Source organism: Hippocampus guttulatus, chromosome 15 (assembly GCF_054856545.1).
Source record: "Hippocampus guttulatus isolate MCC_2025c chromosome 15, RoL_Hgut_1.0, whole genome shotgun sequence".
Taxonomy (NCBI): Eukaryota; Metazoa; Chordata; class Actinopteri; order Syngnathiformes; family Syngnathidae; genus Hippocampus; species Hippocampus guttulatus.
In genome coordinates, this window is record NC_141275.1 from 3,127,277 (window position 1) to 3,143,183 (window position 15,907).

The following is a 15,907-nucleotide window of genomic DNA, read 5'->3' on the forward strand; positions in this document are numbered from 1 at the left end:
ACTGGGAAATTCGGACGGCCAGTCCATTCCAGGCTGACATGGCCCCAGGTAGCCCCTAAAGACCACTTGAGTAGCCCACCAGTGCCTGGACATTGTGATTTGCTTGTAGAAAATATGATTTAAAAATGCAAACACTGGCAATATTGTGAGACAAACACGATCAAAGTCTGACAATTTAAATCATCAAGTATTAAAAATAACACATGCTCATATTATTGAAGGTATTTTGGACAAATGTATTATTTCAGACGTGTGTTACATTTGGTAGCCCTTCACACAATTAGTCCTCATGAAGTTGCTCTCACCCTCAAAAATGTTGGTGACACCTGTCCTAATTCCTCTTTAATAATTTCCCAAACACTCAGCCATGTTTTAACAAGACATAATTACAGACTACTGTTCAACAAATATAGGACGACTTATAGGCAGGCAGGGAGTAACGGGAGTACGTGCACCGGTGTTACGTATTCAGAATATACACACACAAAAAAAAACCTAACTGTTATCCAACATAGTTACAGAAAAAAAAACACGTAATCAGATTACAGGTATTTATTAAAAATATGGATTATGTTATAGGACTACATTTTCAATGCGGGGAGAGAGATGGTGCAGTCAAGTGCTAAAGTTCTATAACTATCGATCTAGCTAGCTAGGTAGCTAGCTAACTAGCTAGCTTCCTACATAGAGTACCAAATTTTCACGACCATTCGGCGCACCGTATTGTTGGGCGCAGTCTCAGTAAGGGGTGCTATTTCTGTATTTGACACATACACAAAACGCACTGTATTATTGGGCGCAGCCAGGCATGGTAAAACATACGCCAGCTTAAACATACGGCATGCATGCACACACGCTAAAAACACGTTTTTAAAAAGGCAACGGAAGCAAAACTGAGTTTGGTTGTACTTTATTTGTACTCACGCGACTGGTACCTGCTAGGGGCGTGCCTTTAGCGTCCTCTTATACGCCCACCCTTCACTCATAGGCAACTGGTACCTGCTAGGGGCGTGCCTTTAGCGTCTTCTTACACGCCCACCCTTCACTCATTGGCGACTGGTACCTGCTAGCGACGTGCCTTTAGCGTCCTCTCACACGCCCACTCTTCACTCATTGGCAGACTTCCGCATGCCTGTCGTCACTCACGCCCGCCTTTTCTCTGTATAAACAGCGTGTCGGCCAGAGGTGCTCTCAGTCAGGCTTTGGAACTCGGCGCATACACTAGACGCTCCGCATTATAAGGCGTCCTGTCCATTTTGGAGAAAATCTAAGACTTTTAATGGCGCCTTATAGTCGTGAAAATACGGTATATAGTTTTTTTTCCCTTCTTGACAATTCATTCATTCATTCTCCGAACCGCGTAATCCTCACTAGGGTCGCGGGGGGTGCTGGAGCCTATCCCAGCCGTCTTCGGGCAGTAGGCGGGGGACACCCTGAACCGGTTGCCAGCCAATCGCAGGGCACACAGAGACGAACAACCATGCGCGCTCACACTCACACTTTGGGACAATTTAGTGTGTTCAATCAGCCTGCCACGCATGTTTTTGGAACATGGGAGGAAACCAGAGTGCCCGGAGAAAACCCACGCAGGCCAAGGGAGAACATGCAAACTCCACACAGGGAGGCCGGAGCTGAAATTGAACCCGGCACCTCTGCACTGTGAAGTCGACGTGTTAACCACTGGACTACCGGGCCGCCCCTTCTGGACAATGCTTTTTTTTAAAACTGGTAAACAAGTACAGGACGAGTTATAGTCCAAAAAATACGGTAATACATCGGACAAAGATCCTTCAATTTTGGTTATCGTATGGGAAGCAGATTAAATATATATATTATTTTGAGTTGTTCTTTTTGTCAGTCTTCTAATTGCTGTATTTGTATTTCAGCTCAGGCACTCTGTCATTCATGAGGACTTAATGTGGTGTGGGAACTGAAAATCATGTCCACATTAGGGAAAAAAAATTCACATTACTCCAGCAATTTGCAGAGGCAATGTTGGCTCTACCTCCCCACATAGAATCATACAATCGTGTGTGTGTGTGTGTGCGCATGCGATTAGTGTGTGTAAAACTCACCACTTTCCACCTCTAACAGGGCTTTTGTAAGTATGCTGCCCGCCACACTGATGGCCTGGCAAATGTAGTAACCCGAGTCCTCGACATGGACATCAATGATGGTTAGCTCACCGCTAAGCGACACAGAAAAACGTCCTTGTTGTGACTGTTCCTGAATAGGGAACAGCAAGATCTGGAGAAATACAAAACAAACAAAAAAAACCCCAGTGCAAATTAACTTCATGTTTAACACCTGTTGTTTCTATGCTGTCTGAATGATAAAGTAGTTGTTGGATATGTCGCCATTTGTTCATGGATGTTTGTCCTCTTTGTCCTCTCCCGGTTTGAAGGAATGCTGGCTGCTTGCTGGCTATATTGGATTTAATATGCTATTTACTACCGCCTTGCTTTTGTTACAACAAGAACAACAATAATAATAATAGTAATAATAATAATGCATCAGATTGATATAGCGCTTTTGCGGACACTCAAAGACGCTTCACGGTGCATACATTATTCATGCACTCACAGATTCAAACTCTGGTAAATTCCATTCTGTCGCCACAGTTGCCCTGGGGCACGCTGTTGGAAGCGTGTTACACAGGCATTGTTCTACGAGTGGACTACACTGCTTTGGTGGTACCTGTGGAGAGTTTTCAGCTATGCTGTCTCTGCTTGCTCTCTAGAGTTTCCTGTCCATTGAGATGAATGTGGACACACAATTATTATGACCTATCCTCATCTTTGTTGCAATGATATATTTACAAAACAATAAAAATATATACAAAAAAAAAATAACTCAAACTATAATGGGAGCAAAAATGACTGTGGTTTTCGACATGGTCATCTAATTGCATGTAAGAGCTTCCCAGCATGGTTTGAAATGAATACATACATGAAAGTTATTTTTAATTTTCATCCTGTTTCCGCACCGAATTCAGGCAGTGTGTCATCCTCCTCCATGATTTCTCTCCCCCTTCGCTTGTGCTCTGTCTCCGACATAAATTCTCACCCGATAGCAATCTTGCCGCGCCGATGTTGAACCGTAAACCTCGCAAGAGCACCCACACGCTCTCATCGGGTCTTTCAGTGCATTCCAACATGCTTCAAAGCTGATCACACACTTTGTGCAAACCCACACACGGACACATTTGTACATGTGCAAGCCAAAGCACACTCACACTCTGATGCAGAGAGTCGAGAAAATGATTGGAAGGTGCGAACGCATGTGTGGGTGAGTGTCGTGCTGGTGCAACACAGACCGAAAAAAGAAGGCTGGGTCAAGAGAAGAACTAACAAGTTTTTCCTAAAGCATCAAAATGGTTAGTATGAGGTACTGTATATTCAACATATCCTGTGCGTATTTATTCATGGCAAGCGTGTATTCCAAATTTAAAAATGCACTTGAACGTAAGAAAAAAAAATACAACCCGAAGAATCTGTTTTGACTACTTTATAATGGATTGAAAAACAAACAAGACAATTTCATACCTGGCTTCCTTCTTTTTGCCAAAAGACAGCCGGTGGAGGGTTTCCTTTCGTGCCGCAGAGGAAGGTTACAGTGCGACCCGGTGCTGTGATCTGGTCCCGTGGCCGCACCAGAATCTGAGGTGGCACTGATGAAAAGAGGATCATAAAATGGACTTCCAGAATACTTCAAAAAAAAGAAACATTTAAATCTTGCTGTACATGTAACTATATGTAATATCTGTGCGATACGTATATATTTAGCAGTCAGTACATGCTTTTGACAACAGTTTGGGCAAGTTGAAAGCATTATCATCTCTTTATCATCACAAAAACACGTGACAGAATAATTCACACACATCAAATGTGTAAAATCCGGCATTGATTGTGGGTGTGCACAACAAAGAACCCAAATGTAACACCCGTAAATTGAGGCTAAATTAAAATATTACTGCTTTGCACAAGCCACAATTTGTCAATATTGCATGATTAGCGTTGTGCTTAAATGTGTGCTTAAATTTCAGTCCACCCTATCTTGGACCGAAATTTGCCAAGGACTAGAACTCAGCAAGACTGAGACAGGACCAAGACTTTTGGGATCTCAAAGTCAAGACCAAGACCATCAAAATCAATTTTAAGAAACAGACAAAAATGCTGCATTTGCAACTCTTTGAAAAAGCACAGCACACACAATTTTAAATCTGGGCTATTTCTTGAAAAAAATCAAATAAAAGGAATATATTTATTTATGTATGGATTTAAAAATGAAACTTGGTTGCATATAAGAACCTGAGAGGCTGGAGCATTTTGTGACTCAAATGCTCAGGTCTCATAATACTGACACCACTATTATAAAAGCCACAGTCACAACACTGCGAGGGTTGGAGTCACGATCTGGTTGTGGTGGTCACACATGAATTGAAAGTATTTTGTTTCACGAAGTGCTTCCCTTCATTACCACATTCATGAATTTGAAGAACAGCAGATTAGTGCTGGTGTTGACAGAAAAATCAGAATTCAGCCAATCTGAGCTCGAGAAATTTGGGAGTCGAATTCGAGACAAGACCGAGAAACTGGAGCTAGTCTTTTTTTCCCCTCTTTTTCTCTTCTCTAACAGTTAGTCCATGTGTTTGTTAGTTAGTTAGTTAGTTAGTTCCGCCCGCTCCTATTTGGAACATTGGGCGACGAGCCTCCTCCATTTGTTCCGGTCACTGGCGACCTTTCTTGCTCCATGCCACCTGACACCCATCTCACTGAGGTCTTCTTTGGCAGTCTGTCTCCACGTCTTCTTTGGCCTACCTCTCTTCCTCTTTCCACCCTCTGGCATCCAGTCCATGGCCACACTTGCCGGTCTCTCTCTTGGCAGCCGGAGTACGTGGCCGATCATTTTCCTTCTCCTTTCAGAGACAATGTCTGACAGTTCAGCCACTCCTGCCCTCTTCATCACCTCCTCGTTGGTGATGTGGTCTCTCCATGAGATCCTCAGGATGGATCTCAGGCAACGCCGATGAAAGACATCTAACTTGTTGGTAATGTTGGCTGTCTTCATCCATGTCTCACAGGCGTAAATCGCTGTTGGGATAACCACTGACATATAGAGGCGTAGCTTGGTGGTCGTAGTGATGGCTTTCGATGACCAGATGTTGCGGAGGCGTTGGAACACTCCCGCAGCTTTACCAAGTCTACTGTTGACGTCTTTCTCCACACCACCTGTATTTGAGATGTTACTCCCAAGATATGTGAAGCTGTCAATGTACTCTATGTCATGTTGGTGTAGAGTGAGTGGTTGAAGGTGTTGGTGCTGTCCGACGGCCATGGCCTTGGTCTTTTCCTGGCTAATTCGTAAACCGACCTTAACTCCGTGCTCATGCAGATTGTTGGTCAACTCCTGGAGTGCGGGCTGGGTGTGACTTAACAGAGCCAAATCATCTGCAAATTCCAGGTCAGCTGGTCTGCTCCCTCCCCACTTGATACCAACTTCCTCCCCTGTGATGGACTTCCTCATCACAAAGTCAATTATGATGATGAAGAGTAGGGGTGACAGAATGCAACCCTGTCTTACACCAGTGACAATGTCAAAATCATCAGTTGTGCCACTGTTGGTTTTGACACAACAGGTTGAGTTGTGGTACAATGACCTGAAGATGTTGATGTACTTGAGGGGTACACCATACAGCTGGACGATCTGCCACAGTGACTCCCGGTGGATGCTGTCGAAGGCTTTCTTGAAATCGATATAGTTGATCATGAGTGGTGTCTGAAGTTCTTGGCACTGCTCTATGATGTTTCGAAGGGTAAAGATCTGTTCAGCGCAAGACCTTCCCTTCCTGAAACCGGCTTGCTCTTCCCTCAAGATGTTATCCACTTCATCTTTAAGGCGATGTAGCAGGACACTGCAGAATACCTTGCTGGGGATTGACAGCAGTGTAATGCCCCGCCAGTTATTGCAGTCTGCGAGGTTTCCCTTCTTAGGAAGCGTGACAATGACCCCACGTCTCCAGTCGGCAGGAACCTCTTCAGTATGCCAAATCAGGTTGAACAGGTGGGTAAGGCTCTCCACAACAGCGTCTTGGCCGTGTTTCAACATCTCGGCAGCTACCTCATCGAGTCCCGGTGCCTTGTTGTTCTTAAGGCCCTTGATTGCTCTGGCAACCTCAGTCTCGGATATCTCTTTCGATGTAATATTTAGAGCTGGAGCTGGTGTCTCTTGATCGAAATTGAAGAGCACGGGAGGCATTGGTTGGTTGAGAACCTCCCTGAAGTGTTCCAGCCATCTTGCTTCTTGCTCCTCATCGCTTAGAAGTGTCCTGCCATCCTTGCTCCTGATTGGCACGCTAGAGCTGCTCCTGGAGTTGGTTAGCTCCCGCACGATCTTGTATAGGGTCGTCGTGTTGTTGTTCTCGGCTGCTTCCTGTGCCTCTCTTGCTTTCTCTTTTAGCCACTGTCTTTTATCCTTCCTGCAACTCTTCTTCACTGCCCTGTCCAAGTGCCTGTACTCCTCGTCTTCCATCCTCCAGCTCCGGAGCCTCCTCTTTTGTTCTCTTTTTATCTTGGCCACTTTCCTTTCATCAATCAACTTCCAGGTGTTGTCTGTTATCCATCTCTCTTTGTTGGTACCCCTCTTTCTGCCGATAACTGCTTCTGCAGTTTCAGCAATGGCACAAGAGAACATACTCCACTGCTCCTCAATGTTTGCAAGGTGTTGTGATACCTTGAGCTTCCTACTCAACTCCTCACAGAAGCTTTCTGAGATGTTGTTATCCTTTAGCTTGTCCACTGCGTAAGGTCTCTTGGGCTGCACCTTTTTCACCTTCTTCAGCTTCAGCTTGATTTTACGCACCACAAGGAAGTGGTCTGAACCCACATCTGCACCTCTGTGGGAGCGAACGTCGAGCAATGACGAGCGCCACCTTGTGTTGATGCAGATGTAGTCCAGTTCGTTCTGGGTCCCGCCACCAGGTGAAACCCAGGTTACTTTGTGGATCCGCTTGTGCTCAAAAAAGGTGTTGCCAATGCTGAGGCCGTTGGTACTGGTTAGCATCAACAGTCTCTCCCCGTTGTCGTTCGTGAAGCCTGCATACCCATGTGGTCCAACTGTGGCATTCAGGCCCCTTCTGTCATCATCCAGTTTTGCGTTGAAGTCTCCAATCAGCATTTTGATGTCATGTCTGGGGATCTCCTCAAGCACGGTCTGGAGCTGGTTGTAGAAGGTGTCTTTATCGTCCGCTGAGGCAGCTTCGGTTGGGGCATAGACTTGTACGATGGTTACTTTGGCATATCTGGTGTAGAGCCTTGCTGTAATAATCCGTTCATTCACCGGCTTCCATCCAATCAATGCTTTTGCTGCACTATTGGAGAGGATGATGCCGACTCCATGAGAATGGTGGTCTTGCTTCCCAGAGTACAGAAAAGTTGCTCCATCAACCACGAGACGCCCTTGCCCCGTCCACCTCATTTCACTAACGCCTAAGATGTCCAGGCGATAGTCCCTCATATTCTTCAGCACCTGGTCCATGCGACCAGACTGGAACATTGTGCGCACATTCCAGGTGCCTACTCTGGTGTTGGTTTTGGTTCCAAAGATCGGGGTCATCAGGGGTCGGGCTTCCTGCTGGATTTCACCCGGCCCCGTCATAGATACATCCAAGGATGTGCCGTCTCTTCTTCGCCGTGGTTTACCGGAATGGCTTCCTCTCGTCGTTTCTGTAACAGGTTTTGTTTTACAGGGTGAGGTTGTTAACCTCACGCCCAACCCCCAACCTGGAGGACCAGTTGGATGCAGTTTAACGTCGTACCCAGGACTCTTCTCTAACAGTTAGTCCATGTGTTTGTAACATTCACATATTTGATTTCCATTGATTCAGTAGCAAGTGCCAGGCTTTGCTCCACACATGGGGATTGAATGCATCACAATTCCTTCACACGTCCTAAATGATTGCCCTGATACCCACCGGATCTCTAGCCTGTCTTTCAATTGTTCATTGATGAATAAGTCAAAAGGCACAGATCCATAAACAAGGGCCGCATTTTCTCCACAACAGAAAAAAATATCTTCCGAGCAAATGAGCTGCGCATGCCTCATCGTTGAACCACAGTGTCGGTGCCACCTTTTGTAGCTCTACAAGTCAGCAAATTTAATTTGTTTTCAAGAACATGAAATTCATTTGATCTCGGATGAAAAATGCTACTGGCACGCATGATGGATAATGCATGATGAACTACTGAAAGCAACTGCTCGTCAGATAATGGAGAATGCCTAATCTCGACCTTATACATGATTCTACTTTAACTATCATTGACACTCCACTCTGTTTAATCACAAAGGGCACCCCAATTCACGACAGTGCCTGCCCCGAGATGGGGATGGTCTTGGGATGATTGATGCAGGCGCCACACTAAACCTATACATCAGTGTGGATTCATGCTGTTGGAAGTGTGGATTTTAAACTCTGAGGTGAAATAAACGACAATACTATACAGCCCCTGCCAACTCAAGGACCAGAGTTTCTGCGCAGGCTGATGCAAGATCTGAAATATTCGAGAAAAGCAGCGCAATGCTATATAACGCAACCCATGGAACATTCATATGCAATAAACACATGTAAGGGCAGATTGGATGTATCGTCTCTCGACAAGCCGTTTGTGTTTGTGGGTTTGTTTCACAGTGAAATCCCAAGTCGTTCTTGCTTTAACCCTTTCAGGGACAGCGGTCACTACCATTGACAGCTCATCATGTTACAGGATATCATTATTGGTGCATGAAAAGGTTAAGCATACATTAGGGTGCGAATGAGCTGTTAGTTTACCATCATGGTGATAAATCCCATTCATAAGTGTGTGGGTGGGTGAATGAGGTGACAATGTAGATGTAAATTTTCATACTGAAAGGTAAAAAAGCGCAATAGAAAGTTTAACAGTATTTGTTTGACTGCCATATTGCAAAGGGTAAGCTAGGCTTGAGACGGGAAGACCAGCAGTTTAATGAGCACTTTTGTCTCTGTATAACCTTAATCACTTGATATCAGCTACGTTAAGAGTTTTCCACTCATCTTCGCTATGCTAAAATGACGACTATAAAGTTGACAGAGTAACTTTGGATGCAGTTCCAAAATGGCCACCATTGACAATGACAATTCCGATACATCTCGTACCGCCATGCGAAGACAAGCGGAAACGACACTGTTTCACTCATTGATCGGGAATAAATGACATCTTGGTATAACTTGAACCAAAATGTTGTCCAACCTGAGCTTTAGGGCTAGAAAGCCCTTTGCATGGTGGGCGTCATGAGCTGCCATCGTATGAATCAAAGAATCCTGCTTTTCTGTGCATGGATGTATGCAAGCAATATAATACCATAGCAACAATCGACAAATAGCCGCCCTTAAGATGCTTACTGTACTTTATAAATCGATGTGTGAACAAGCACACGCGTATGGATTTGATATCTGGCCAGTGTGAGATCAGCTCTGCTGATTCGTGGAAGATATATACAAAGGCTCAATCCGCACCAAAACAAGACAATGCACAGCTCTTCAGCATGTTTTCTGCGGCTGTATCCAAAGGTGCATGACATCACAGGAAAACTAGCTGTCCAATTAAGTCCATTTGTATGATGAGTGTGATTAGTGCTTAACAGGCCATAGAGTTAAATTGAGCAAAGACCTGAACATTTTCCCTCTTGTCTGTCATGACTCTGACCCAAATACTGTGACAGCTAGAAATACTGTAGGTTATTAAAAATCTGTTTATGGGTCTCTTCACAGCTCTGTCTGGATTATAACAATGTTAGGTTCGGGGAGGCAAATGAGCACAACGCCTGTGGCTGGAATAAATAATTAGCAATGATGGGTTCGTGCGGGACGACACTGAGCTTTAGATTCTGGACACAAGACAGCATTTTTACATTGGGGGATATAATCAAAACAGGGGTTTGAAAAATTCATGATATAGATCAACAAACAGTGACCTGATGTAGTGGAAAATATTGACACAGCAACCCCTCCCCATTTTATTAAGCCTGCTGAATTTTACACCAACTTGCAAAGAAAAAACTGGCAAGACAGAAAACCTTCAGAGTCAGTCACATTTTTTAAGGTGAAGTACAGGGAAAAAAACTGCCATCACTCAATTAACAAACAAAACACTCAGACTTTGTTGCAGCACCTCTGGCTTTGAGGACATCTTGCCATCTAAGAGTCATGGACTTAAACAATGACAAATATGTTCCTGGTCATCAATGTCACTCCCTGAATTGAAATTTGGACCATTCACATGACATTGACATTACTGTATTTTCCGCACTATCAGGTGCCACAAAAACCTTCAATTTTCTCATATATTACATAGTATTTTAAATGTTGTGCAAAGTGCTTTGCTACAGCTGCACCGGTTGTGAAAGTGCTTCATAAATAAAGCTGTATTGTATTGTATTTTTTTTGAGTAGCTCCATCTAGTGGATGCATAACGCAACCACAGCAACTATTGTAGCTTTTATTTTATGCGCCTTATAATGCAGTGCGCCCTATATATTAAAACAGTTTTTTTTTTAATAGGTTATTCGTCGAAGGTGCACCTGATACTCCAAAGCGCCTTATAGTGCGGAAAATACGATATTTGTTTTTCATGAAGGCAGGTTTTTGTGGTTTTGGCTCTACGGCAAGATGCGCTATCATCTTGAAAAACGATGCCATTTTAATCTCGATGTAAACTCTGCAATTAATGCTGGAGTCAATCATTATTCCTTTAAAAATGTTGACAAACTCAATGAAAATAACAGTTTGTGTGATGAGTGGCAATAAATCGGAATTATTAATTAGCTGAATCTGAGTCGGCTTTATTACTGAGCTGGAAAATTTCATTTTCATGTTCGCTTGTTTTAATCTTTAATTTCTCCACAGTAACCGAGCCCAAAATGATGCATAACCTTGATTTTTTTTTTAGCTAACATTATTAAATATTCCTGTGTGGACAGGATTTAAAATTTGTGATGTTTTATTCTACAGGTTGGCTAGACAAAATAAGTAGACCTCAATTAAATAGACCTCAAACCATTCAATCACCACATGCAGTGCTCCAAGTGGGAGAGATCATAGCGCTCTAATTTGTTCCATAAGCAAAGGAAGACAAAGTGCTCTGCTAATGCCACACACCTCCCCTGCCCCCCACGCACAATCAGGATGCGACATTTGCAACATGATTCTAAAGCTGTCACACATGTGGAACACAAACAACCCTACACTCCCTGGGAGAATTCCTGGGGAAAATGATGTGACAGGCAGCTGTCACAATCCCACACTGATGCAGTGCATGTCATGCACACCTTTGCTCGAGTCAATGCACTCTCATGCTCATGTTGCTGAATTCATCTTTCACCTCATTTCTCATACACACAAGCGAGCTCTTGGGATATGGCTAACGGTTTTAAAACAGAGCGGCGTATCATTAGGGGTGTTCACACGGCAAGATTTGGTCCGGTGCTACACCGGGGCTGCCCCAGTAGAGCGTTCACACGTGCAAATTAGCCCCGGCGTAGCCCCGGAAAACAGCTTACACCGGACCAAATTTGATCCACCTCAGGGAGGTGGTTTAAAAATTTGCTCCAGAGCAAATGCTCGTTAGCGAAGCAGAACCGGTGTAAATTTGCACGTGTGAACGCAACTGGGTTAAATTTGCTCCAGAGCAAATGCTTGTGAAGAGTTTACGTACGGCGAGAATGCGTTGCTTTCGTGCTCTGTCGGACTTCCGTCATGTGTTTGTTTAATAACGACACAAGACTTGGCTGGTAACATCTTTCCTTTTGTAGAAGACTGGACTGTCTCGGAGTTGTTTGTGTAGTTTGTTCATTTGTTGTGTGTTCACAACCCCCCGCTCCCCATGTGATTTCCTCTCTTGATTTTCTGTTTGGCGCATTACGTGTTTGCTTTTCTGAGTGTCATTGAAGTCATCGTTGATTTACGTTTTCGGGGGCGGTCACTCTCGAGCAGAAGGCACGGAGACCGAGAAGGAGAAGAACGTGCCTGTCCAGTCGTCGCTTGAGTTGTGTATACGTTTTTAAAAGAACCAACACGACAGCTCATTTGTTTTCTGTCGTTTTGCCCCGCTGCAGAAACTGCCGTGTGAACGCAAGTGGGGCTGCACCGACGCTGTGCCGGTGCTGACACGCTCAGCGGCTTTGTACGTGTGAACGCTCCACACAATTTGCTGCGGTGCAAAATATATCGCAACAAAATACATCGGTGCAGCGCCGGAGCAAATGTGTGCCGTGTGAACACCCCTTTTGTGTGAAGCAATTCCCATCACCTAACATTCAATTTATTAGCAATTTTAAAAATGTTGTATGTCATAATGTAATATTATTTATTTATTTGTTTTGGAGCGCCGGTAGTAGTAGTTTGATATTTTGATTTCCAAGATTGGCACAAAAGTGTCTCCTGTACCTGTATTGAAGTCATGTACATCTTTGAAGTCAAGATGGCGCCCGAGTAGGCAGCCGTCAGCGAGTGCTCTCATGAGCCTTGCTTTTTTTGTTGTTTTTGTGTTTGTTTTGTCACTTTGTTTTTGTTGTTACGTTGTGTGGACCTGATGTGGACTTTTTTTTCAGCATTTTTTGGCCACGACATTCATCAAGGAGGAGACTCTGTGCTCGGTGGTTGCGCGTTCTCGGCAGCATGGGTATACCAGCACTGTTTTTGACTGGGAGGAATGTCGGCGCCATTTGACTGTCGTTGCTGGACAGTCCCGGGCGCTTGTGTCTTGCGCCTGTAATGTGCAGCATTTTTCACAGCCCCGCTTTGTTCAGCGGAGAGATCAGTGCTGTTGAACGGTCTGCGGCTGGATGGATGTAAGTCTTGAGGAGCCGACGATGAGAAAAAAGGAGCGTGAGCGCGGAGCGCCGATGCGGATTTGGAACCGGGAGTCGCGGCTTGGAGTTTGAAGCGGATTACGTGGGACAGGAGAAGTGAACTAATCTCTTTTCGTCAATGGACGCTACAGCTTTGTGTTTGCTTTCAAAACCTAGCTTGTAGCAGACGTGTGCACATTTTCAGCATGTCGTCTCTGATCCACTGGTAAAAGGACACTTTGATCCTCTCCTCTTTCATCTAGAACTGCTTCAGACAACAAAGTGTATGCAGAAAATTGGTGAAGATTGCACGACTGTCTGTGTCCTATGTGTTGTGTTGTGTTATTTTTGTTATTTTGACTTCAAAATGGCCCCGCGAGAGTGGCTGCCTTTCCAGCAGCTCCTATATTTGGTTGTTCTACTTCTTCCTTTCATAACTTTGCTGCTGTAAATTGGGAATTTCTCCATTGCGAGACTAATAAAGGTTTTCTTATCTTATCTTATTGGGTTTCCTTTAACTTTTCCGACATGCCGTCAACATTGATATAAAAAACGGTAAAACCCTCTTTTGTTCGTCATTATTTTGAAGTCCGTGGAATTGTTTGCTCGACTGCAATACAAATGTACTGTCTGAGGCGACACCAGTTACTTTTCCGCGATGTTCATCCTTGTGCCTCACTCTCAAGGAATGACCAATCAACCCATGTTGTCACATTAGTGTAATAGTTGGATTGGACTACTAGTATTAAAACTACTAGTATTAAACCAACATGACATGTTAAAAACAATGAAAACAAGTGACTTAAAGCAGGTGCAGAGTCTTATGCCAAGTTGAAACCAAAGAATAAAAATGGGTTTTGTGATCAATTTAAAAAAATGGGCAGTGGGGGCGGGGGCGCTTCTCTAACATGTAGAAGAAGGCCATTTCTTGCAAATTCCCCCACAGTGCAAAATATATTATCTCATCCACAGCATAGGACTAGCAACAGAAAGGGCCCTATCCACTGCTGAGCTTTTGTCTTGAGATCGATACTTCGCAAAGCAACTAATAAGTTGACCTGAGGCACTGAACGGGCTGTAAAGAAGGGGTGGCTCGAAAAGGTGAGGCAGAATAAGATAATTTCAAGATTTCAATCATGTATTCATTCATCTTCCAAACCGCTTCTTCGCACGAGGGTTGGGGGCATGCTGGAGCCTATCCCAGCTGTCTTTGGGCAGTAGGCGGTGTACAACCTTTAAACTGTTTGCCAGCCAATCGAAGGTCACACATAGACAAACAACCATTCGCACTCACAGTCACACCTCGGTACAATTTAGAGTGCTCAATCAATCTACCATGCATGTTTTTGGAAGCAGAGTAGAACATGCAAACCCCACACAGGAAGCCCGCAGCCCGAAATAGAACGCCAGTGCACTGTGAGGCGGACATGCTAACCAGTCGACGGACGTGCCGCCGTACTTCACCATCAGTCTAATTTAAAATAACAGCCCATTTTAACTCCTCCATGAACTGTCACCTTGTTGTAGTAGATTGTTTGTGTGTCCCAACGATCCCAGAAATTGAATTGTCAGGGGCAATAGGCGCTGGCATTGTCATCCATGGCAAACAGGCTCTAGCTCAGGAAACTGTGAAAGCATATCTAAAACACCCCTTACGATAAACAAGCATTATGAACAGCAATTTCCTTTGACAAGATGCAGGTCACCGGGGCCCCCATCTGGAGCCAGGCTCAGAGGTGAGACTTGATGGTGAGCACCTGGTGCTCTGGACTGCACCCATAGGACCCGACCATTCACAGCTCATTAAGGCAACGTGTGCCCCTCTTCCCATGGGCTCACCATCTGTGAGAGGGGCCAAGGGGTCGGGAAATGTGTGAGCTGGCCAGTGGACAAAGGCAGGGTACCATGGCGGTCAGATTCCTGACTAACGAAGCTGGCTCAAGGGGTGTGGAATCTCACCTCTGTGGCAGGGAAGGAGCCTGATTTGGCATGCGAGGTTGAGAATTTCTGAATAGATATGGTGGAGCTCCTTTCAACACATAGCTTAGGCTCTCATACCAGCCCTCTTGAGAGGGGTTGGGCTCTCTTTCACTGGAGTTGCCCACAGTGAGTAGCAATGAGCAGGTGTAGGCATTCGTATTGCCTTTAACTTGACACTTGTATGTTGGTGTCCACCTGCACGAGAGGGTAGCCATCTTTCACCTTCAGGTGGGGGGATGGGTCCTGTCCTGACTGTTGTTTGTGCCTATGGACCAAACGCAAATGGCTTTGAGGAAATTCTGGTCCACCGTTCAGCATCTCAAGAGGGGGAAGCAGTCGGGCATTAACACTGTGTATAGTGGAGATGGGGCACTGCTGACCTTGACTCGGGATGTTGTGATTCATTCGGGAGAACACTTCAAAGGCCTTCTCAATTCCACCAACATCCCTTACTTTGAAGACAAGGAGTGGGCACTGCAAGGTGGGCTTTCCCATCTCTGGGGTTGAGGTTGACCAGGTAGTTAAAAAGCTCCTCTTTGGAAGGGCCCCGGGGGTAGATTCACATGGAGTTTCTTAACAGAGTAGAGATTTCTTTACTGAAACAGTTTCAAAACCCTATAATTTGGTTGTGAGGACAGAACAAGAAAACATCCTGTACAATTGCATGTTTTGCTGAGGAATGCCAGTTAAAAATGTACGCTTTGGTTAAGTGTATCGCGCAGCAGAAGAGAAACTATTACATGTAACCTCAACACTTTCGTTATGTGGCTTTACTTTCCTTGTCCACAGCAAACAAAGAGCCTCCCTCTTAGCTCAAATAGTAATACAGTGATCCCTTGCTCTAACGCGGTTCACTTTCCGCGGCTTCGCTGTTTCACAGATTTTTTAGTGCAGTTTTTTAAATGCTTTTAAACAGTGAATTGCGTTCTGCATCCTGATTGGCTAAGGCACTGACTGACGTGAACCGTCTCCGCACCTTGTCTCTGTACAGCTTGCCAAATTTACCTTTGCAAATTTTTTGGGCCTACTAAGGCCTAATTATGATGTATGGCCTAATTTTATG

At 44.7% G+C, this 15,907-nt stretch overlaps 1 protein-coding gene across 3 annotated transcripts in view; it reads right to left on the reverse strand.

Annotated features, from left to right (window-relative positions):
* Positions 1-15,907, reverse strand: part of robo3 (roundabout, axon guidance receptor, homolog 3 (Drosophila)) — a 108,050-nt gene that overhangs the window by 43,508 nt on the left and 48,635 nt on the right. For all 3 annotated transcript variants that reach the window (XM_086130830.1, XM_086130829.1, XM_086130828.1), the window contains exons 7-8: positions 3,546-3,670; positions 2,076-2,247 (exon numbers count right to left, since the gene is read on the reverse strand). In XM_086130830.1, the coding sequence (XP_085986956.1) occupies positions 2,076-2,247; positions 3,546-3,670 (297 nt within the window). The remainder of the gene's footprint in view (positions 1-2,075; positions 2,248-3,545; positions 3,671-15,907) is intronic.